The sequence below is a fragment of the Tachypleus tridentatus genome, chromosome 1 (genome assembly GCF_004210375.1).
Source record: "Tachypleus tridentatus isolate NWPU-2018 chromosome 1, ASM421037v1, whole genome shotgun sequence".
NCBI classification, from domain to species: domain Eukaryota; kingdom Metazoa; phylum Arthropoda; class Merostomata; order Xiphosura; family Limulidae; genus Tachypleus; species Tachypleus tridentatus.
Window position 1 is genome coordinate 81,601,100 of NC_134825.1, and position 24,305 is coordinate 81,625,404.

Below are 24,305 nucleotides of genomic sequence, written 5' to 3' on the forward strand. Positions count from 1 at the left end.
TCTTATATAATTATTATACTTACTATGCTAATATGTTAATGAGCCACTACATTTAAAATTTTCTTCAAGATAGCTTATTTTATAGAGTATACACCAAGAAAATGGATCAAAATGACAATTATTTAATGATTTTAGACATACGATTAATACTATGCAGTGAACCATTGTCGAAATTATAGTATAAGAATTAAAAGCTTAAAATGCAAACAATGTTCATCATGTTCTGGTCGTTGGAATGTGACTCACTTTAAGGTTAAACATGATGTTAGACCAAATCTGTGGTGTTACATACGCTGCTACTCTATCAGGAGCGTTTTTTCGGTACTACGTTCATGGACTTACTATACCACTGGAGAAATAAATTTGCCTCAACTGAAATTTATGACTTCTTGGATGCCTTGATGTCCTCAGAATTCAACATGAAAACGAAATAAAGATGATGCTCAGTATTATCAATTCCCTAAATTACTTGAATATGTCAATTAAACCACTATTTATCTTACTTTTTTAAAGAAAAACAATAAGTTAAGGGATTTCATTCTATTTTTTACATTCCAAAGAATCATTTTCACCAACTCTACTGTCCCTTCTAAGATAAATGGACTAGCATAAGTACTCCTTAAAAGGCTAACGTTTGATTTATACAATGGAATCATTATTATTATTGTTAATAATATGACAAGCACTATAACACAAATTCATTCGTACATCTAACACATTTAGCTAAAACGTAAAATAAAAAAATGATATTTAATTACACGTGGCTTCGTTTATTCTGTGATGGATACAGCTTGTGATGATACTTTTTTTTTTTTTGCCACAGCAGAAAGGTGAGAGCTAAAATAACTTGACGTCATCATTAAAGATGGCGAGTTCCAAGGTGTTGTGTGTTGATGCAGAGATATACGATTATAATTTTTAGTGAAGTAGGAGTGTTAACCTTGCCATTTGTATTTTAACTTTAAAATATTATAACATTTTTTAAGAGATAGATACATCGTTTCTAGGGACCCATTAACTAATTCCAAATTGTTATTAACCTTCTAAAAGATTTGCTGTCATGGTTTCTGCATTACTTTCTCGTATAGTTATGTAAGTATTACTACTGTTCATTATTCAGGCTTACGGTTAAAGTGCGTTTAAAAATAATAATATAATGATAAGAGTTGTCATAGTATGTTTGATTAAGTAATAACTGTTAGTTAGTAAACCTATATTTTACCATAAGTCTAAACTTGTGTTGGTGAATAACAGCTACTTCCAGTAGTACTGGTTACTGAAGTTAATTTTTAAGTTTTAAGATAATTCTTAATTTTTCTAATAAAAAAGTTCAAGACAAATTTGTAAACAAATTATTGTTAATATAATGCTCAAACTTAAACAATTATAAGTTCGAGATACTAAAATACATAGTTTGTTCATAAATTTACTAATAACTGAATTAGATATTTTACTGTCAAGATGTAAAACCTAATTATGTGGTAAAAATAATTGTTTTATCTGCATTGGGAGTTGTTTATTAATTACTCAGTTTTGTCTTGTAATCCAGGATTCCTTACTGTAGTGTAATGATTAAAACATAAGAATACAAGTAAAGTGTTAGAGATTCCATCAAGATTGTCCTTAAGCCAAAACATGAATATTTTAGTCTAACGTAAACATAACGTACTTGTTTATACAATAAAGACTGCATGAACATCCCACCAATTTACCACTAGGCAATAAGAAAAAAAAGTTGAACTTTTTGAAGAACAAATCTGTATTTGGACTTCCCAAATTTAAACATCAAACACTTAAGACTGTTGAAGGTTTGGAATCCAGATGATGTTTTCATTAAAAACCTGCAAGCAGTAAGACTAATAAGAGGAGATAAGTTTGTGTATGAAAAATATACACGTAACTGGAATATCAGACTATTCTGTTTTTTTTTTCTCCTTTACTATTTTATTCTACCAATTTTGTGACTTCAAAGGTCACTATTCAGGATATAATTTTACCGAGAATTTTGTTTCTTTTTTGTAAATCTTAACTCTTTTCATGCCCCCATAATCTTTCCTGTGTAAGTGAGCATTATTTGAATATTTAGGATACTTACCTAAATATTTTGTGACATATCAGGGATAATACTTCATTTATGAGAAAGAATGGACAGGATTGAAAGAGCAAAATGACTCCTATTTAATAAGCATTAGTTGTTCGGGCAGACTAAAACTTCTGAAACATATACTTAAAAAGTGCAAGGACTTATTTAACTTAGTTATTTGAATAAGCCCAGGATTAAGAAAAATTTTGATTGCTGTAACCCTAAACTGATTTATAATGTGGGTAGGTAGGTAAAACTCTTTTTTTCTTTCAAATTTTGGAAATATCACTAGTTGTATTATAACCTAAAACATAATATGTTAAACCATGCTTGCAATTACTATCAACATTTACTCTGTAAAGTGAATTACAGAAATTTGAAATTCTTTCTTTTCTAGCCAGTATAGACCTTGATTCACAAAGTTGAATTGACTGTTACCAATGGTTTTATGGTTTGTTCTTCCATTTCCTCTTGTTCGTGAGTAAATCTACAAGTGTTATTCTCCAGATGAATAAGTTTCCAATAAAAATTAATTTCTTTTTGACTCTAATCCTCAACTTGTGAGTATATTTTTTTGGAGATGGATAAACTATATGGACTTGTGTTTGCCACGTTGTTCGTGTATGCTCCTCAGTAGTAAATTCTCTCCCCCTAGGTTTTGGTTTATTAGTTAAGTGTGAAAGGCCCTATGGACAAGATAAGCTATGCTGTCAAACCTCAAATTCAGTCAGCATTGGTAAATGCCCTCCCACTTTGTCATGTAACACATGCATTTCTGAGAAACATAATATGGGGATAAACAAATTTTAAAGTTGATAAATTTTGTCAGATGTGTCAGTATATCAACAGAAATTGGGGAAAATAAAAATGTCTTAGGTTATAATGTCAAAAAATAATCTTTTAGCTGGCTTCAACTTCAGATGGTTGGCCAGGTCATAGCAAACAAATATTTTAAGCCTGATCTAAGCTCTACACTTGCTATGAGAGGTCAAAAGTTTTGAAGAATGATATGATTCAAAGTTAAGTTTTTAATATCATAGGTAATAAAAATATTGTAGAAGTCAAAACATATTTTACAAAATACTTTACTGTTAAGGGTGTCAGTGCTAGAAATTCAAATTTTTACTTGTAACACTTGAACTAATTTTTAGCTGATTAACTGGCTAGGTTTAAAGAGTCTGTGAAGTTTTAAGATCTGCTGAAGCCACATTATGGAGCTAACACTTAACAGGATTAATTAAACCTTTATTTTTCTTTGTGTTCAGATTTGCATTAAAAAGTAAACAGATTATTACATTAGTCCTCCAGTTTCAGAACAAAATGCATCAATTCAGATAACTTGACTTAAACATTTCTATTAACTGTTTCAAATAATTTGTTTTTGGAGGGGATGCAGGTTGGTATGTAAACAAGTAATTGACTGTAGGCTTCTCATATTTTACCGTGAAAAATGCAAAGTTTGCCAAAGTGTAATTTTATGGAGGATTTGGAATTTATCATAGTGGTTTAGGGTTAATGTACTACAACTAGACACATTTTTACAGTAATTTATGTATTGAGAAAAAATGTCATCAAATATTTTTTTGCATATAATTTGAAATACGGCTGGTTGGGTTAAAATACAACAAAACCATAGGACCAATTACAGTAAACAACATTCATGAAGTTGGAGATCAAGTCTATGACTTTAATATAGTTGTGTAAATACATGAAAATAATGGCAGTTATGTTGATAAAACAAAGGATTTTTTTCCACATGCAATTTTTTATTCCATTAATATGTGTATGTTTATTAGTTTGTGTAATGACTTGTAAAATAATAAGTAATTAGTCACTGTGGCTGGCATCATTTTTTTTTCAAGTAGAAAGGCTATGAAGTCTTAAGATTACCATCTTTGGTTGTATGTTTAGAATCATATGAGAAGTAAATACTCATACATGCTCTATTTATTTATTTCCTTATTGCTGTGATATATCTAAAGCTCTAAACTTTTATATTCACCATTTGCTACATATGATGTACATACAAAGTTGAGCATTTTTGGATATTGTTGTAAAAGTATTAACAAATCTTCTCTTCATTTAATTTAGATCAAAACATGAGAGACAGCAGTGAATTTTTTAAATAAATATTGCATCAGTAATCCACAGTGCATGAAAAATAGTTGGTTTTTGTTAAAAACAAAAGGTTAATTTTATAAAAAACATATACTATTCTAAACTGAAATAAACAGTAGGCCTGGTGAAACAGTATTACCTACCAGAAATCAGGATGCTTAATATTACACAAAACAGTGTTACTTCTTGTTGTTAAAAGCATATTTTAAGATTTACCTTGCTATATTCTCCATATTTTGAACTCTGTTGGAAACTTGTATATTATAATAATATGGTATATTAAAAAATTAATCATATAAGCACAAGATCTTTGTTGTATAATGACTATGTAGCACTGAGTGATTAATCAAATTTGCTAATTAGTTAATTTTTGGGCTTGTCATGAAATTACATTCAACCAATTTATTATTCTAGCATGAGACTTGGATGGTAACAATAATAGAAAATAGTAGTAATTAGAAACACTAATTTCAGATAGTTGATTATTATTTAAGCTAAATAATGTTGAGTTAATTCAAAAGAATAATTAAAAATTATATAGCAGTATTTCAGTTACTTGGATAGATGGAATAATTATAAACATTAATTTTGATTAGTTGATTATTTTCATGACATCAGTAAAATTAATTGTAATCTCTATTAATTGGTTATTTAATATGAATATAATTAACACTCTTAAGTAATCTATTAATTAAGTTAACCTGATGAGTGTGACATACTTGTAATGCAAATAGGTATGTAACTTTTATAAAAACTCTTTATAAAAATTAATCTAGTTTATGAAATAGTTTTAGATTTGTCTTGAATATTCCTAAAATTATGTAGTTTTAGAAAAATAAGAAACATTTAATTTTGATTTTTTTATTATTTATAATAGAACATTTGTTATTTAATTTAGTTATTTACACTTAAGACTCTGAATAGCTCACATGTAATGTTATTTTTATTTTGATTATAAAAGTACTATGTATTATCTTGTAGTTTTTTACATTTCAGTTGGATAATCTCTAGAACCTAAGTGAAATATCAGATGTTTTTTAAAATGAGTGTTTATATTTTATTTTCCATTTTTGTACTGTATAATTAACTCTAGATAATATCATTAACATAAAGTGCAATGAAATGATTAATAATAAATACAAAACACTATCAAATTGGCAGGAACAGGTTGGTACACATGCATCAAAAATAAAAGAAAGAATTGGAAAGGAAAATGAAAAATAAACTGTAAATGAGAATATAAAGATGTGAAACTGTGCATATGTATGAACCTGTTCTTGCCAATTTGATGGTGTTCTGTATTTATTATAGGGCAAAGATATCCACAAATTCTTTTACTAACTTGTGCATACGTGAATGAAACCATCTTGTTTAGGCATTTCCACATGTCAAACTGTATCGAGTTGAAGGTATATAATCATAAAATTTTCAAATGTGCACTTATAAATACAAATAGTACATAAAATTAGAATATGAATGTAAAACTTAAATGCAATCTTAACTATTTAGCAAACTAATATAAAAAAGGCAAGAACACTTACCAAGCACTAGTTTGACCTTCCATGCTGACAGTCATTATTATATTCTCACAGTTTTGTGTATAATAGCTTGTAAAGTTTAGACTTGTGACCACAAGCTAATCACGTAACAGCAAAAAACCTGCAGTTATAATTGTTGTTTTAAATCTTTTTTTTAAATAAAGAAATAAAACTTAGATAATATAAAACACTAAGTTAAAATGTACTTGACAATAGTAATTTCAGTAAAATGCATTCATATTAAAGTGGTTTAATTAAATTTTAAATGTAACTCAGTAAGCATGTACAGAAGGGGTTTAAAGATGGTGTTGGTAACATGGGGTTAATTGCATTATACTATTATTTTTTTGCAGTAGAGAAACCATTTTAAAAACAGATTTGGTTTACAATTGTCTCATACCTGTACCAACACACTTTTTTTAATTTATTAATATGTAAGTGTGTGGATCATGTAAAAAATATTTCAAACAGTGAATTAAAATTAAGCTAGTTTTATTAAATGTGAAGTATATGTATGTTTTGTTATGACAGAAATTAGCAGCAGTTAGAGTTTGTGCCCTAATTAGTTTTCCAAGATGCTACCTTACAAAATAACTCAATCCATGCACATCTGCGTCTGATATTTATATGCCTCTAGCCTTGAACTATTTTACATGTAGATCACGTGTTTAATGTGAATTGCACTTATGGATGATGCTTTCACCATGGAACAGTACCCTTCCCCAGTAGGAGAGTGATGCAACCTCCTTGCTCAGTAACTCCCTTTAAACTTCATTGTTATTTTAAACATTGTTTGGAAAAGAATATTTTTTAAAATAATTCTGTGAGGTTTACCTTAGCAAACAAAACTGAAATTTTATTCTAGTTTAATTATTTCTTTCATTACTATGGTACTGAAAAAACAACTTCCATAACTTCTAAAGTAACATCAATTTCTACTTTGTTTCATCGTAGTGATGATGTTACTAACATGGGACCTGTCTTTTGTGGCTACTGGGGGATCATTTTTTTTATAACATTACAGCCATTGTTTGCTGATTTGTGGGTTCTCTTATGCATGCTTGGCCTTTCTTCTCATCCATTTGGCTGGTGCTTCATCTTCTCAGTTTGACCTTGGCTAGGATGATGATGACACTGACCAGTTGTTTTCTCATCAAGGTTTATGTTAAGTACTGCTTTGGCATTTGAAGAAAATCCTCAACTTTCTAATCTCATTTTAGACACGATTTTTCAGGTATGTTATTTTCTTTATTTTTTCCGTGCCCTTTAAATCATTAATAAATTCTTTATTACATGAGACACATTTTCAGGACTACTATGTCTTCTTTCCTTCTCCTAATATTAGGATTCATGCTGAATTATTTCTAGAATCACCACACATCTGTGTCCACATGCTTCATCTTCCATGCCTTGACTCATTTTATCCTTGCTTTCAGCCATTCTTCTTTTCCCTTCCTTGATTATTAATCTTTGGAATCTATTTTACCTGCTTGGGGGCAAACCTCTCAACTTCTATTTCACTCTCTAATATCCAGTTCTCACACTTTCATTTATTTTCTCACCACTCTCCAATGTTATTTCTCATTCCTTCATCTTGTGTCTGAGATACTTCATCATGCCCCTGATGGGTTTTCTGTAAAGGTTCTTAACATTTTTATTATTTTAGCCCATATTAGTATTACTACTGTTCTGTTACACCTTGCCTGGTTTCTCTGTTGTTGGTTCTTCTTAGGTTGGAATGCTCGACTTACTGATTTTTGACTGCCTCTCTTTTATTTGTGTGATCTTTGTCAGACTCTTTTTCTTTGCCTTGAAGTGTTCCTGATTCTTTTGAAACATGGGGTGAGGTGTCCCAACATCAGTTCTCATTGGCTTTCTTGGTTTCTCGTCTGTCTCAACCTTGCTTTTCTATTCCTTAACCTGCTGTGTCTTATTTCTCCTCTTTCTATTTCAGATTCCTGTTCTTCTTCCTGTCATTCCTCTTCCTGATGTCAGAGGCACCATTCATCTCACTGGTGACTATCCTGTTAAGTATGGCCCAGTAGGTGCTGAGGTGTCACACTTCTCCAGCTTTTGGTCTCTGTTTTTGGCCAAAATATGGATTCTTCTGGTTCTCACTTGTGGTATTTCTCTTCTTCCCCTTTCCCTGTTTTCAAACTTGTTTATCTTCAATGTCTCAAGGATGTGGTTTCAGATCTTTTGGCTGAGAATGCTATCAAGAAGATATTTGCCCCTTCTGATTTTTGCTATTTCTCTTTGCAGCCCTCGAAAAGTCCAGGGATTAGCATCTAGTTATTGATCTGTCTTTTTTCAACCAGTTTCTTAATCATCCCACAATTCAAAATGGAAGGTTTCTCTTGAATGATCTTTTTTTTTTTTTTTTTGCCAGGTCTGTGAATAACTAAGGTCAACATATTAAAATATTTTCTACATATCTCAATTTTCCTGTCCTTCAGGTGTTTTCTATATTTTGTTCATTGAATCAAGCCTTCCAGTTCTATACTCTTTCTTTTAATACTCATACCAGCTGTCTTGAGAATACATTTTTACCTCAAGTGGGTTTGTTGTCATCATGGACTCTTGTTTCCATTAAAACACTTGTTTCTTTGGGCTGTGTGCATGTATATCTCTTCCAGTGGAACTTGTGGGGCCATTGAAACCTTCCTTTGGAGCCATTGTTTTTAATTATGCATCTCCATTCTTCTCTTCTCATGGACCTGTTCTACCATCTTGATTGTGCCACTACAATAGTGGGTGTCCCTTTGTGACCCCCTAACTGGACCTCTGTGTTTTCACAGATGCTTTCCTGTTGGACTGGGGTGCATCTCTGAATGACAGTATGATGTCAGGTGTGTGGGCTCCATAGGAATCCTCCACATGAATGAGCTTTACTCTCTCACAGTTTGGCATGCATGTTCTCATTCCATTCCCCTTCTTATGGATCAGCTGGTCGTAATCCACTCCAACAACTACGGTCATTTTTTACATCATCTGGCTTGGGACTATCCATTTTAGGGTGCTTTGCTTCTGGACACTAGACCTGCTGTTTTGGGCTCATTTTTGTTGAGTATGTTTGTTTTGTAGCATTTCATATGCTAGAATCTCTGAAATTGATGGAAGATCACCTCTCTTAGACAGATCAGATACTACCAATGGAGTGGCCCCTCAATTTTAAAGTTTTTCATTGAGCATATCTGTTATCCATACCTTTACCACACTTCTCAACACCAAATTTCCACTATTCTGATTTAGTCTCACCTTTTTCTGTATGGCTGTCTTCCTTTTTGTATTATCTCTTGCATCCTCATTTAATATGCAACACTTCTAGTTGGGTTCTTTTGGTGGTGCATTTGGCATGCAAAACCCTGGTTCACTCTTCTTTATTATTTAGTGTTCAAGTCTCCTCTTTCTTTGCCCAGATGCCCCTGTCTCTTTTTGTGGTTCCCCTGCCATTGTTTGTTTCTGCCCTGAAACCAGTTGGGTGATAGATATTGGAGAGTTCCTCACAATTGTGCACATCACCAGTAGAAAGTAGAGTAGTAGTAACTCTGTCTGTGTAGTGTAGGTAATCCCTCAAAGAGTTTGTGTGCCCTCCTTCTACAGTGAGAGTTTATTCAGTTGAGTTGAAGTGAGCACACACCATACAATGTGATTATGCCTTAATCACACTACAACTCTTGGCTTGCTGACTACTTATGTACAGATACACCATTGATCATGCAAAGATTCTTCCCAAAATTTGGGACTCTTTTTTTTTTTTCTCTGTTTCCTTACAAACAAAGAGTGTACTATGGTTAAGAAAAGATGTTTTCCCACAGTTTCACCTTTATGGAACCTATGAAATCAAGTGTCACACACTACTTCATTAGCTTTCTTTTGGCTTTCTGAAGGAGCTCATCTGAGTTTAATTTTTGCACCAATTTCTCTGCCATTTAAGTGTGAGAATTTAACTATTCCATGTGAAGAGATGAGATATTATCTTGGAAGTTAACATTTTCCTTACCTGAAAATGTATTTCTTATAAATACTTCTGCATTCCATACCTACTCTTCCTAATTCTGGTGCATTTTTTTCCTTGCTCTTTCTAAGAATGAAGTTATTTTGAGCACAAGTGCTTAAGGAGAGTTACTGTGCAAGGAGGTTGTGTCATTGTCCTATTGGTAGAAGGCTAATGTCACATGATGTGTCATGTTTACATTAAACACATGATTTTTTGGGGGTTGGTAGCTCAAGATTATTGGCATGTACACCACATAAGAAGATGCAGAAGGAATGAAGCCATTCTGTGTGTAGAAATATAATTTCATCTGAGGAAAATTTTAACTTTAGTGAATCAGCAGTTACCTGTATGTAAATACCCTTATATTCAAGTAAAGTTTTGTTTATTTGCTTACTGTAAATTAGTGTGCCAATGTCATTGGTATTCTCCCTTTTTTTCAAATTTCTTAAAGGTTTGGATCTTATGTCACAAAGATTTAGACATTGTGCTACCTTTCAGTATTCATAATTAATGGTTTAAATGTTAATGCTTTCCCTATAAAATAAATGATTTGGCAACTTATAAGTAACTATTAAAGATACAACTGATAATTAGAACCTAATTTAATCATCTATAGTGATATTCTTAGAACAGGTGAAATTTTGAAAGGTGAAGCTGACAACTCATAAGATACATGTGAACTTGATCCTTTCCTAACCAGTGGTATTCATATTATAAAAACAGCTGTTTGGTAATTGATTAATAAAACAATCTTAAAACTAAAACTGTTGATAATGATTAGTAAACATCATCTAATTTAATCATCTATAGTGATATTCTTAGAACAGGTGAAATTTTGAAAGGTGAAGCTGACAACTCATAAGATACATGTGAACTTGATCCTTTCCTAACCAGTGGTATTCATATTATAAAAACAGCTGTTTGGTAATTGATTAATAAAACAATCTTAAAACTAAAACTGTTGATAATGATTAGTAAACATCAACAATATAAAACCTACACCTGTCTGTATCACAAATGCATATTCTTATTATAGATAATAAGAAAATTTCTTAAAAATCTAGTATATCATTTCTGTCAGGTCAAATTTTAAGCTTCCAATATGGCACTTTCTTCCATTTACTAGATTAGCTTTTCCCATTTTGTGCTGTCTTCTGTATGCAAACTTTTTTATAATTCATGTCACAAGCCTTTTGTACCCCTATATTGAATCTCAAATTCCAGTATGCCTCTCATGCAAATCATCATGCATCATCTCTCCATCAGTAGGAGAGCACCACCATCACTTGATGCACGTGACTTTTGTGCTTCACTCTCAAACCATCACTTTTTGTTTGGTAGTGCTCGAGTTCAGGTGTCTTTTGCTTGTTCCAGTTTTGGTATGGAGTTGTTTACCCTAGTTTAAGTTACACTTTATTTCATTTATTTTTGAGAAATTTTCCATCTCATTTTGAAAGTGTGTATTTATCTGTGTTTTACTGCCAAATTTTTTGTTTGTTTGATGTCAAGCATGAATTCTGAAGTTAATGATCATTTTGGTTCCATTTCATTTGCCTGATGTCATACTTCAGGCCATAGGTGTGTGTGACCCTTCAGGGGATTTATCAACATTTATTTGCAGGGAGATTGAGCATTATGTGGGACAACTTTTGTCTCTTTCTTCTGAGAATTTTAATCCTGGCCATGGTAATGAGGATTTTGATTGTTTGTGCCACTCCAGAGTTTGTTGTACTTTTCCACACTGTGCCTGAGGATTCTGTTTGGATTTTATTTCTCAGTATGTGATGTTTTGTCTGTTGCTTCTATTTCTTACAGACCTTTTACATGATTCTACCTCATTCAGTTTCCTGTTATTTGGGTTCATGCTGAGCTTTTTGCTTCCAAGATGGATGATGACATTAGTAATCCTTGTCCCCCACAGGCTTTGGACCAGTTCACTTTCTCTTATCATAGTGTGGACTGATTTTGTCTGGATCAAAAGTTGTTGTGTTTATTTCTGCCTGTTTGGGAGGCAGGTTCTGAATCTCCCACTCATCTAACAGATGCCCAGTATTCTTGTCTTTGTCTTACTGTGACAACTCTTTTGGAGTACCTTTCCTTGATATATCCCATCTGAGATTCATGGAACCCTGGCTCAGTGCCACTCCTGTGTCATGCTCTGGTGTAAGTCATTTTCTGACATCCACAATTTTAGAGGGTGAGGTTGAGCCAATATGATACTCATTCTGTCCTTGCATGTAGGTTGGTAATCAGTAGCTGACTTATTGAGTGCAGTCTTTCATGCCATATATATTACACACCATAGGACACATCCTTCTTTATCCACTTTCCTTCTGTATGAATGAGTTATTTCTATATCTGATTGGGATCATTATTCTGACTTATCCTCTTTCTTTTTTCCTCCATATTTGTTCCTAATTGTTCATGGCAAGAAGTACCTGGTTCAGAAGTGGTGAGGTGTTCCTTCTTAGATCATCTGACCTGCTTCTCTCATATATAGAGGTATCCTTCAAATGCTTTTAGGGGTACATTTGTTCTACCCTTGCACTCCTCCTGCCTCGTTTTCAATGTGGGATTCTAGCTAATCATCTTAGAGGAGGGAAGAGTTGTATTGGAAGTTATAATTTTCCCAAACTGAAAATGTATGTCTGATAGGTGCTTCCCTCTTCTTAAACTTTCCACTTTCCTTCTCACAATCTTCTGGTGCTTATGACTTTTTGCCAAATTTCAAAGTGAAGGATGGTCAGGTAGTGGCAAATAGAGGCTGTCACATAAATGATGTGATGGTGGTGTTTATTGGTGGAGAGATGACACATGATCATTTGCATGAGAGACTGTTGACCCTCAGTAGCCTCGAGATAAGACAGGAGAGTTAGGAGAACTTGTTTGTTTTTTCCAGCTGTAGTATGATACTCTTCTCATCTCACACACTGGCACAACATTGGTTGTAAATAATAAAACTATATTTGACAAAAATAATACTTAGCAGACTAATATATATCACTAAACTACTATATAAAACTATATAAATGCCTAATATAGGCATTGTTCTTATGCACAACTGTCAGGGATGACATCTATAGTTTACTAGTACAACTAAATATCAACTGTGATAGGAAAACCTAAAACATCATATAATGTGTAGAGCAGTTAATAGTCTTTCACACTTAAATTATCTTTGGTATAGTGTTTATTTTTATTAGTTATTACTGTGCTGTTACATTGTAAGCAGCAGTTAATCAACATGAAGTCTGAATGTGAAAATGACTTATTCTCCTCCATATCTTGAAATATTTAAGAGAAAAAGCTGAATAAAAACTCTAATGATATACTGATACCTATTCATATTGACTTTATATTAAATGTATCATCAACTCTTAAGATGTTTAGTTTGAATAACAGCATTATGGTCTTTCTTGGATGAAGAATGGAAGTCTGAAAAAAGGTTACACTTTTATAAGCTACCTGTTTTTCAATTAACATTACACGTAGGGTTAATTTAGGTAAAAGTGACTGGTTAGTACTATATTGTGGAAGCATAATCATGAGTGTTGCAGCTAATGAAAAAGTGATTAGGATTGTATATAGCTGTAGCTAATAAAAAAGTGACTAGAGTTGTTAGTGTATCTGATGGTAATTATTATGACTGTTATTGCTTCAGGTAATAATAAGACTTGCTAGATTTTACTGCAAGTAAAGCTTAGTTTTGTTTGCAGTCCTAACTTGTAAATGGTAATGGTAAGTCTATAATTTGCTTTTGTTGAGGTGAAGGTAAGAGTAGTTAATAATTGCTGCAGATCAGTAATATACAATAATGTTAAAAAGACAAGGTAACAAAAGGTCATTTATCCAGCAAGGTCAACCTTCACACACAAAAGATAAGAATTAAATATAGACATTCATAATATTACACCTATGAATTTAAATTAACAATAAACAATGGGTGTAGTCAAGCAAAGATAAATTTGGTTGCTGTTGAAATATTTTTTTACAAGAAGTTGAACATACCCTGGTACCTTTTTTATGATTATTATTATGAATTATTTGCTAAATAAAAATTCAAATAATGGTTAACTACACTTGCATAAATGTGTGGCATATAAAGAGAACAATGAGCAGATAAATGCCATTTCCTTCTGTGAGATTCAGTTAAAATTTATCAAACTGAAAGTACTTGCTGAGAAGTATGTTCAGGTTTTCCTTCTTTTAGAAACCTTACAGTTCAGGTATTTTTTTCTATTTAGGTTACACATGACTCACCATATCCTTAAGCAAGACATTTCACATTTGTAATTATAAGAACAACAACAATTCTATATTTAGGCTTCCAGAATTTAAGTGTAACTCAATTTTTGGGTTTGCACTTTCAGCATTTTTATTCTTTCAGCTAAAGAGACCATTTATTGGAAAACTTGTTGTTTCTTCTTGTTGTTTTCAATTAATTCATGGTTGTTCAGCTTTGCCAGTTAGTGTCAAGACATTTGAAAATGATCATCTAATTGAAATCAGTGTTTTTTATTTTTACTCTATGATTGGCTATGCAAGTTGATAAGAACAATCATTTGGTTGAATGTAGTCAGTAGTGAGTCAGATAGGTACTCAATTCGCAAATTCTGCTAATTGCCCAACTCCAGTTGTATTATATTTTATTTCCTTTAAATAGCAGAATTAGTACATAAAATGTTTATTTTGTTTTACTATTTCTTGTGGGATACTTATGAATATAACTGAAAAGTGAAGTTTTCTAAATGGTATTGCACACAAATATGTTGAACTCTGTCAAAATATTGATTAGTCTAATCTGACTCTAATAGAGTATCTATTAAGATATAAATAAAAGCAGACTTTAAGACATAAGTCACTCTTATTAGTTCATGTTTAAACTAAAACAGTTGCATAAATATATCAAGTAATAAAGCCCATTGTATTTCACCATTTAAAGACATTGAATCAAAACTTACCAGTTGAGCTAGACTAATAACAATTAGAAGTACACCTGAAATGCTTTTTGACTAGAATGCAGTACAAGAAACTTGAAGCAGCTTCTTTTATACAAAATTGTTGTTTGTGTACTGTTATTTTGATGGTCTTGGAAGTATTTAACTTTTCTCCTAACTTATCATACTGAAAGAGCTATGACGTACTGTAATTTCTTTAGTATCAAAGTATCAAGTTAGAAGATGAATACTTAAAAGGTTGACTGCAAGTAAGAAAACAAATTGACTCACAAAATGTACAGGGGATAAAATTTAAAAATCATAAAACTTTTAACACCTGTCACACAAGCTAGTCTGGTATCTTGGAGTGGATTAAAATGATTCATTCTAGAAAGGTTTGGGTTGTTTTGATTAAATGAAAAGATGTTTACCACTATTTTGAGGTTTAAGCTGATGGACCAGAACTGTGATTTCACCTAAAACCATGTGAGTCAACATAGAGAAATTAATTTGTAAATGTAAAGTAAAACAATGAAGAAATGAAAAATTTTTGAAATATTCTTTTTGTGGTTCTGAATGTGATGGTTTTTAAGCATAGCAATTAAGCTAAACAATAGTTACAGGTTGAGTTAAGGAAGAATATATTTCAAGATATCCTAATCAATTTGACATAACTGTTGCATTGACAGTAAAACATACCAAAATAGACATGATTGTAGCGTTACTTTCAAAAAGAAGGATTGGGATCATTCATGTATAAGGAATAATTAGTTTCAATATTTTGTGAAACTAGCAGCACAGTAAAGTCAAAAGATGCAGTATTGAAGTTGAAGCAGAAGCACAATATATGTGATTTCCTCAGTGATTCTGAAATTAAAAATGCTATTTCTGTAATTAACAGTAAATATAAGGATGGTGGTATAATGTCCAGTATTGTTTCACCATACTGTAATCCATATACATTTTGTCATATTTTCATAATTTTTTTTTTTCCTTTACAAGTTCTGATGAGATTTGTTTATCAAAGTATGTTGAAATTACCCTAAATGACCAGTTTCCAGAATGTCCTCCCTATTGATCATCTTAGTTTTAGTATTAAACGATGCTGGTCTGGCTTACGTGGCAGGTACTAAGAAGTTTAAAATTAAGTGCTATTATTGAATACTCAGATGACTGTAAAAGATCAAGAAAACTGCTGAAACAGGAACTTAGGAAATCAAAAAGGGCATAAAGAAAAAAATTGGCTGAAAATATAGAAATTAACAGTAAGGATTTCTTTAAGTACATTTAGGGTAAGCAGAAGTTAGGACAGCAGTAGGGACTTTTAAATTATGATAAAGGAGAGCTAATAATTCCATGAGGGTTTTAAAGAAGGTTAAGGATTGTATATGTGAGCTACTATGTTTTTTGTCAGTCCTTGAATAGTAACCAGATACCAGAGGATTCAAAGTTGTCTAATGTAACTTCTCATTTTAAAGGGGGCTATTAAAATATTCTTTGTAATTATGAGGCTATTAGTCTTAAGTCAGTAGTGGGAAGTTTTTTTTTTAGTATGATAGAAGATACTTTACAAAAAGTAATTACCAAATTTTAAATTTTGTTGGATAGTCAACATGGTTTTACTAGGGGAAAATATTGCCTTGCTAATCTTTTAACATTCTTTGAAGATGTTACTGCATATGTAAATTAGATTAAGGGTGTGGGGTTTGTGTGTCTGAATTTTCAGGAAGTTGGCTTATTGGATAGGAAAAAAGTGGCTGGATGGAAAAAGTAGAGGGGTTGTTATAAATTGAATTCATTCAAACTGGATTACTGTTAATACTCAGTGTTGCACTTTTGCTCATTTTGATTTGCATCAATATCATAGGTAAAGGAATAGCCAATAAATTATTTAGATTTGCTGATGATATTTAGATCTCAGATATTTTTTGTTGTGAGGATGGTACTGCTGCTGTACAAAAGCATTTGGATTGTTTGGTGAGTTGAGTGAATAAATAGCAGATGGTTTTTAATCATAATAATTACAAGGTAATGTATGTTGGATATAATTATTTGAAGTATGAATATAATTTTGATGGGAATAACCTTAACAGATATTGAGAACAAAACTGAAGAGATTATAATTTCATTCTATATGTCACTGGTTAAGCCACATCTGGAGCTTTGTGTTTAATGTTGGAATCTTTACCCTGAGAAGGACATTTAATTGTTGGAAATGGTTTGTAATATTCAGTGATGTTGAGAAACCCACTTGTTGAGAAATTTTTGTGAACCTGACGATGACTGAAGAAGGTCGAAATGTTGTTCGCTCTTCTATGTAAAATATTTTCTCAACCCAAACGAGCCGTTTTTGCATATAAATTGGTTTGTAATATGTTACTTGAGATTGAAAGTTTGTCATACAAGGGTAGGTTAAAAATCTTTAAAATTGTATTCTCTTGAAAGAAAATAAAAGAGAGAAAGGATTTGATTGAGGTGCTTAAGATTTTTAAAGAAATTGTTAGTGTTGACTCATAGTCTAATTTCATACATAAGGGGGATAGCAAGACTAAATAACACACATTTAGCAGGGTAGGAATCATTTTCAGCTACAGAAGTTGTGTTTTTATAATAGGGTAGTTGGCCTTTGAAATGGATTGCCTTTGAATGCTGTAGAAGCAGTAACTTTTAAAAAGTTTATGGGAAGGCCTGATAAATATTAGAATGGTAAGGGTAAGATTTGAGTTATTTTTGTGAATAGTTTTGTGGATGGGATAGTCTGGATGGACCAGTAGGTCCCATGTTGACTTTATATATTGTTATAAAGTAATTTTAATTTATGGTTTTTCAGGAAATTAACTTGCCTACAACATTTCCAGTATATATTTGCACATTAAGTACTTTCTATTAATATTAGCTACTGATCAGAGCAAGCTAACTACTTAGAAATAAAATAAATCTTGCTAACTAAAAAATGTTTTTCTTTTGTAGAAGAATTGGAATGTACTGTTTCATTCTGTGATTATGTGTTTGTGCTATGTCTTACATTTTTCAAACTAACTAGTAATTAGACCTTCTTCAAAATACTTCATGGATAAAGAAACCTTACTTTTTAACAATTTGTTATTGTAGAAAATTAATCATATTTTACATAACTTATTTCAGAATTAAAAAAAAATTACATCATAATTGATGTTGCTAAACTTTACCCTTAGTGTTTAATGAAAAGACTGTAATGGAAGTGGTGTTTCAGATTCTTGTTCGTTGTTGAATTTTAATATGAAATTGCATGACTTTTGCAGAGAGTGATTCAGGAGACATGCTTTCTTATGAAATTTATGAATCATAAAGTTTCAGACAGTATTTACATTGGTGAAATCAACATGAAAATGTGTTTCTCTCTCTCTCTATATATATATATCTTTACTACGTTCACCTAAATTTTATGTCCACCGCGTTTTGTTTATTTTCCTACTCGCCAGTATTGCACATACAGTTTGCCATTTATTCCTTATATTAGAACTGATACTGAATCAGCGGTACCTGCTAGGTACTGCCATTTTGGAACAGTGTAGAACTTATGGTTGAGAACTGGTGCGTTTTGGCGCTCTTATCGGATATTCACTTACACTTTTGAATGTGACTAGAGCGTTTTCTCGCTTCAGTCATATGGTTGTTTTGACCAATGTTTCAAAAAACGTAACTTAAGTCGAAGGGTCAGCCACGAGAAACGACAAACTTTTACGTAATGTGGTGTAAATTTCTTTATATAAGTATTTTCGTAGTTAAAAATACATCGACTTATTTTGTTGCATTTTTACGTTGTTTTGAGTTGTATGACGTGAAAAATACATTTTCGTGGTCGACCATAAACATATTTCTGGTGAGTGATTTCTCGTTTATAAATACAAGTGCTGTTCATTAGTTTTCAAACGCAGCCTAGACAAGACTGTTCAACTACCAAACTAGCAGAACACATTCCAGAGCAGGGAGGTGGAACTGTTTTTCCAATTCAAATTGTATAGGTTACTGTCATGTTACGAAATTTTCTTTAGTGTATGTCGTAATACGGCACGTCATAGCTATTATCAGCATTTTACCTAAACACTCATCCTAATCACTTAAGCAGGGTGGTGGGAACTTCTGTCGAAAAGAAAAGGCTTAGGTATAAAAGTGTACGACATAATACGAAACAAAAAAATAAGTTAGTGTGTGTAGGCTATAATAAAAAAAATAAAGAAATAGTTTCTATATGAAGAAAATTATCACTTTTATTCCAATTTAATGAAGGCATTAAATCGAAACTTGAGTGAATAGTAACCAAAAAATCGTTCGTAAGATATTGTAGGGTTTATAGTTGTTTCATATATTCCTAATTTGAAACTTCCTTACTACCAAATTTTAAGAACTTGAAAGTGAAAGTAAATAATATATAACTATATCAATTACATCATATCTTCTATATTCAGTGCCATATATATGTGGTCATCTTCACTGTTACCTGTTGAAAATTATTTTAATTTCTTCAGTAGTGTCCCCTCATACGAATTAATGAGCTTAATTATTCTTTGAGGAGTTATTTCCCTAAGCCTTTTTATTTATGTAATGTAGCTTAACTAACATTTGAAGCAATTTACCATTGTTAGTAGCATATGAAGTTTGTATTTTTCACTGAATTTGTGTTACACAATTAACTAAAAATGTGTTAACTGCCGATATCAGCAATATACATGCATATGTTTATATATTTTCACTCGGTCTACATGACAATACGTGTCTGTATAGACGTTGTATTTAAAAATGCTTCTTCTATAAATTGTGCTCAAGTCTTGCATATACCACAGGTAATAACTTGATTTTATACAATGTTTTTTTCAAGGTAATGACTCATGAGGTGGTCTCGTTGTTACATGTGTTGTTTATGCGTGCAGTACACGTATTGTTTCTTGATACCAGTGAAACTAAACCTGGTTTATTTTTATTTTTCGTAGACTATTTGCTACAGAGGAAATACATACTTTTCTTCTGTAAACTTTTGTTCTGGTCAAATCTTCAAATTACTACAAAATTTGGGGAAACAGTTTTCAGTAATATCTATTATTAAGTAACATAGAAATCAAGGTTACGATGATGGTAAAATTCATTGTGGTTTAGTGGACAAACGCGTATTCGGTTTGTGTTTTTTGTTTTAGATAAATAATTTTGTATTAGCAAAAATTAAATGGATCATGATACTTGAATTAACTACATAACTTTAGCTGTTTTTTTAAGACATTAAATTATTCATGGTTTGATAAACTTTATTGTTATATACAATCCTTCCTGCATGACAATTGAAAGTTCCAACAGCACTTAATAAATAGTTGGCATTATTTATGGAAGACAAAGAGTGAGACAAAATATGAGGTTTATTATTTGTCTGCTTTGTTTTTAAAACTAATAATTTTACAGTCGAGTGAGTCTTTTCAGATCTTATATGATGATTTCATTCCTGCAAAAATGACTAGCCTCGGTGGCACAGCGACAAGTCTTAGGCTTCTAACTCAAAAACTAGGTTACGATACCCATATTGCGCGCACCGCAAATAGACTTTTGTGTGGTTTTGTGCTTAACGAAAATACAAAGAAGCATAAATATGCAAATATATTACTTTTTATGATAAAAACTTCCCAGTGGCAGAACGGGAACTTTGTGCGGACTTGTTAAAAAATCGGGCTTCGATACCCGTGCACAGCTACCCCATTGTGTGGCTTTGTACTTAACTACCAACACGCAATGTACGATAGACGATTGGAAGAACTGAGTTTTATATATTAAAGTGTACAAGAAGTTAAAAAATTAAATATTTGAAGGCTCTGTATTGTTTATATTATCTCGTAAACTAAGTCTACCAAGTTCCGGAGTCAAGCTGAAACGCCAGAGAAAGCAAAATAATCATAAATAAACATTGTTTATTATAATAGATTTTCGGCTTTTAACGCCGCTACGTTAAGGTCCTGTGCTTTTTTTTTTTAATAACCAGATGGTTAAAGCGCTGGACTCGCAATCTGAGGGTCCCGTGCTCGAATCCCCATCCAACTAAATATGCTTGGCCTTTCAGCCGTAGGGGCGTTTTAATGAACTGTCAATCCTATCATTCGTTGGTAAAATAGTAGTCCGGGAGTTGGCTGTAGGTGACGATGATTAGCTCCCTTTCCTGTACTCTTACATTATTAAAATTAGGAACGGCTAATACAGATAACCCTTGTATGGCTTTGAGCGAAATAAAAAAACCCCAAAAAAACAATAGTTCTTTAGAATAATACTTTGTTAACTTTTAGTATACTTTTTTCACAATAATTTATTAAAGTTCATCAGTAATTACGTAATCACACCACCAACTTGAAAGTGCTCGTAAGGGTCTCATTTAACCGAGTGCTCTGAATCATGTTGTCAAGAGTTCGAATAATTTTACTGACTTTGTGGCTATTGACAAGGATAATGGTACTGACAGAGATAATAGTAAATTAAACTACAAGCTGGGAAGTCTCTGTGCCGATTGTATACAGCTTGCAAGCAGCTACACTTCTCATGAAACCCTTTCTTTTCCAGATGATCTAGACTAGTTTCGAATTTCCAGAAGAAAGAAAAGGATGTCACAACGTGTATATGTTGATATTCTTCCCTGCTACTCTACTCGCTCACCAACGTCGTTCATTTTGTGACAGATCACATGAAATATTAGGGCTAGTTAGACGAGCTAAATTAAACTATTGATGGCTGTCAGTTGCTTTTTTGTAGCATTCTTTGCCACTTTTCTGTTCGGTGGCAGTAGTAACGGCCTTGAAATAATGAAAGAACCGTATTACATACACATACACACATTACGTGTTTTAGATCTTAATAATTAGTATGGTAATTCAAGAACGTTTTACATATATTGTTTGCTGCTCAGTGAATTGCTTTTCACGTAATTGAGTAAATAAGTAATACTTTACTTCTACAACTCCTCCTTTAGTAGGGTTTCGAGGCAATGCCGATTTTTAAAAGTAATGATATAAATAGAGTGTAGGCCGCCCCTTCTACTGTTTAGGAGTCGTAACGCACGATTCTTTCGTTTGATGCATAGGTTTCCGTGCTAAGCCTGGATTTAACGTCACTTTCGTTCAGCGTCGGTTCACTTGTTTTGCTACCTTCTCTCTCGCTGCATTAAGTCACTGACACCGAAATATCTGCCAAATTTGAACGATTCTTTCGGTTGCTAGTCAACTTAATTTCTGTTTTACAGGAGTTTACCTTAGGCTGTCTACCAATTTTCATCGAAATTGATTAAACCAGTTTCTCACAACATGTGGCACCGTCCAGATAGACAACTTTGTTTATATATTAATTTTATTTCCCGTCATATTAACGCAAAGACTGTCACATATTGTGTTTTTATCCTCGTGTTTTTACATCAGCAACTAGAAAGGTGCATAAAGAAGATATTAGTGGTATTTATATCCTACATTTCCATAGTTATCGTAAAAGCAGGTGAAATGGTTTCTTTGTTTTTAATTTCGTGCAAAACTACGCGAGGGCTATCTGCGCTAGCCGTCCCTAATTCAGCAGTGTAAGACTAGAGGGAAGGCAGCTAGTCATCACCACCCACCACTAACTCTTGGGCTACTCTTTTACCAACAAAGAATGGGACTGACTTATATTATAACGCCCACACGGCTGAAAAGGCGAGCATGTTCAGTGTAACGGATTCGAACGCGTAACCCTGAGATTACGAGTCGAGTGCCGGGTCAGGTGAAATGGAAGGACAGCCACATGATGGACAAACAATATCATGGACAATCTTATCCGAATTCTCGTTTTCTCTCTCTCTCCCACTCTCTATGTATGTATGTATGTGTAGACATGAATACACACACATATTAAATATTAACGGACGATTAAATTAGCTGGCAAAAATAAAGTTGGAATAAGACACCTACCATCTTATTTTAAGTTTCTAATATTCACATAGTTATCTGTTTAAAGACAGAATAATTGGTTTTATTAATATTGTTTAGTTAAAATGCATTTTAGGTGCGGTATACAGCAGAGTTAGCTACTGAATTTTCATGTACGTCGCAGATACATATATGTATGATCCCGTGATTTCGCTAGCATGCCACGAGATCTTTTTGATCATGAGCAGTAGATGATCTGTTAGCGGATGTACGTGTTTTTGCCGTCGATACTCGTTATTTCCTGTTATGAGTAATTATTTAACTTCATATACATTTGAATAATTTTACCGGATTTTAAACAGCTATTAGTGATTATTTAGTTTTGTTTGCTAAAGAAGTAACTATAGATTTCGCATAGTATTAAATGGCTGCTTATTTTAATCTCTTATGTGTGCTTCACTCAAGGTATAGATAGCGCAGAGTGGTGTGTGGAATGCCGGTGAACCACATGTGATTCAAGAAGTCATGATTAATAGTTCATAATTTGGAGTTTTCAGACAGTATGGAATAACTATATATTAAGATTTTTCAAATGTTTCACATATAAGCAGGTTAATTGTAATCGCTACGTAATGATTTTGTTTTACAAGAGGTGTGCCCTACTGTATTCGTGCACACTGTTAATGTTGTCTGACACGAGGTGGTTGGCCAAGAAAACATGAAGTTGAATAGCCATGATGTGACAAAATAAAAGTCATAAGAACGGCGTTTTTACATGCTACATTACATATTAACACGTCCTTAATACACAAACCTAGGAATAGCTGGCTGGATCATGGTGGACTTCTATGTGACTGTTAAAGTAACCCCTGGAAATGTGGCTTTTGTGAATTTATTTATATGTGCCTGTTTTCCATGCTGTGCTAAGTTTTGCTACTCTCTTTACAGACTGGTGTTTGGTACCCTTTATCCAGCTTATGCTTCTTACAAGGCAGTCAGGACAAAAAATGTCAAGGAGTATGTAAGTAGCACCACCCTAACTAATTAATAGTTGTTTTCAGTTCTTAGTATTGCATTAACATGTAGCTTGGATGATTCAATTATTCCCCTTTGTTCTAAGCTTCATCAAATGCTTGTACTATACCTAAGGATAGTAATCTTGTAAGATATAGTTTTTATTTTTTGCCAGAATGGTGTTATGCAGTTAACAGTGCATGTTATTAGAGTTTGTGTAGAAATATTGTTAAATTTATATACCATGACTTGTAGAATTATTATAGTTGTACAAAACTAATGTCACATATTAGCAAACTTTACTGATGATCTTTGTCTATTTAAGCTAGTGAAGTATTTATACAGGGTGATAGCCTTTGTTTGTGAGACAGTGAAAAGGCTTGTTTGCGAATTTGTTTGACTATTGTATGAATTATGTATTTTTGAAGATTGGAGCTTCTTAATTATTGCTCTGAGTAGTATAACACATTTATAGCCTTTGGTCTGGGGTTTGAATAATGTTATGCCATTAACAAGGTTTAAGAATTGTTAATCTTAGTGATGTATATTTAGCAAGACTTTCTGATAATGTGTTTTTAATCTTGCATGTGCTACAAGGATAGGTGATATTTGTTCGTAACTAATTTCAAGTTGTTTACAGCAGTCCCATGATTCCTTCCATCACAACTAAAGAAGCAAATTAGAACTTTTAGTAACAATGAAATAAGGAAAAAAAAT

At 32.4% G+C, this 24,305-nt stretch overlaps 1 protein-coding gene across 8 annotated transcripts in view; it reads left to right on the forward strand.

Annotated features, from left to right (window-relative positions):
• Positions 1–851: 851 nt before the first annotated feature.
• The window catches only part of LOC143253473 (receptor expression-enhancing protein 1-like), a 50,543-nt gene continuing 27,089 nt past the window's right edge, over positions 852–24,305 (forward strand). For 3 of the 8 annotated variants that reach the window (XM_076507482.1, XM_076507491.1, XM_076507458.1), the window contains exons 1-2: positions 22,819–22,884; positions 23,523–23,595. In XM_076507482.1, coding sequence (XP_076363597.1) covers positions 22,841–22,884; positions 23,523–23,595 — 117 coding nt within the window. In that variant the 5' untranslated portion in view covers positions 22,819–22,840. Of the gene's footprint in view, positions 1,093–2,480; positions 2,561–22,818; positions 22,885–23,522; positions 23,596–24,305 lie in introns of those variants that run through there. The other 5 variants (XM_076507465.1, XM_076507474.1, XM_076507461.1 and 2 more) reach the window with 5 other exon arrangements.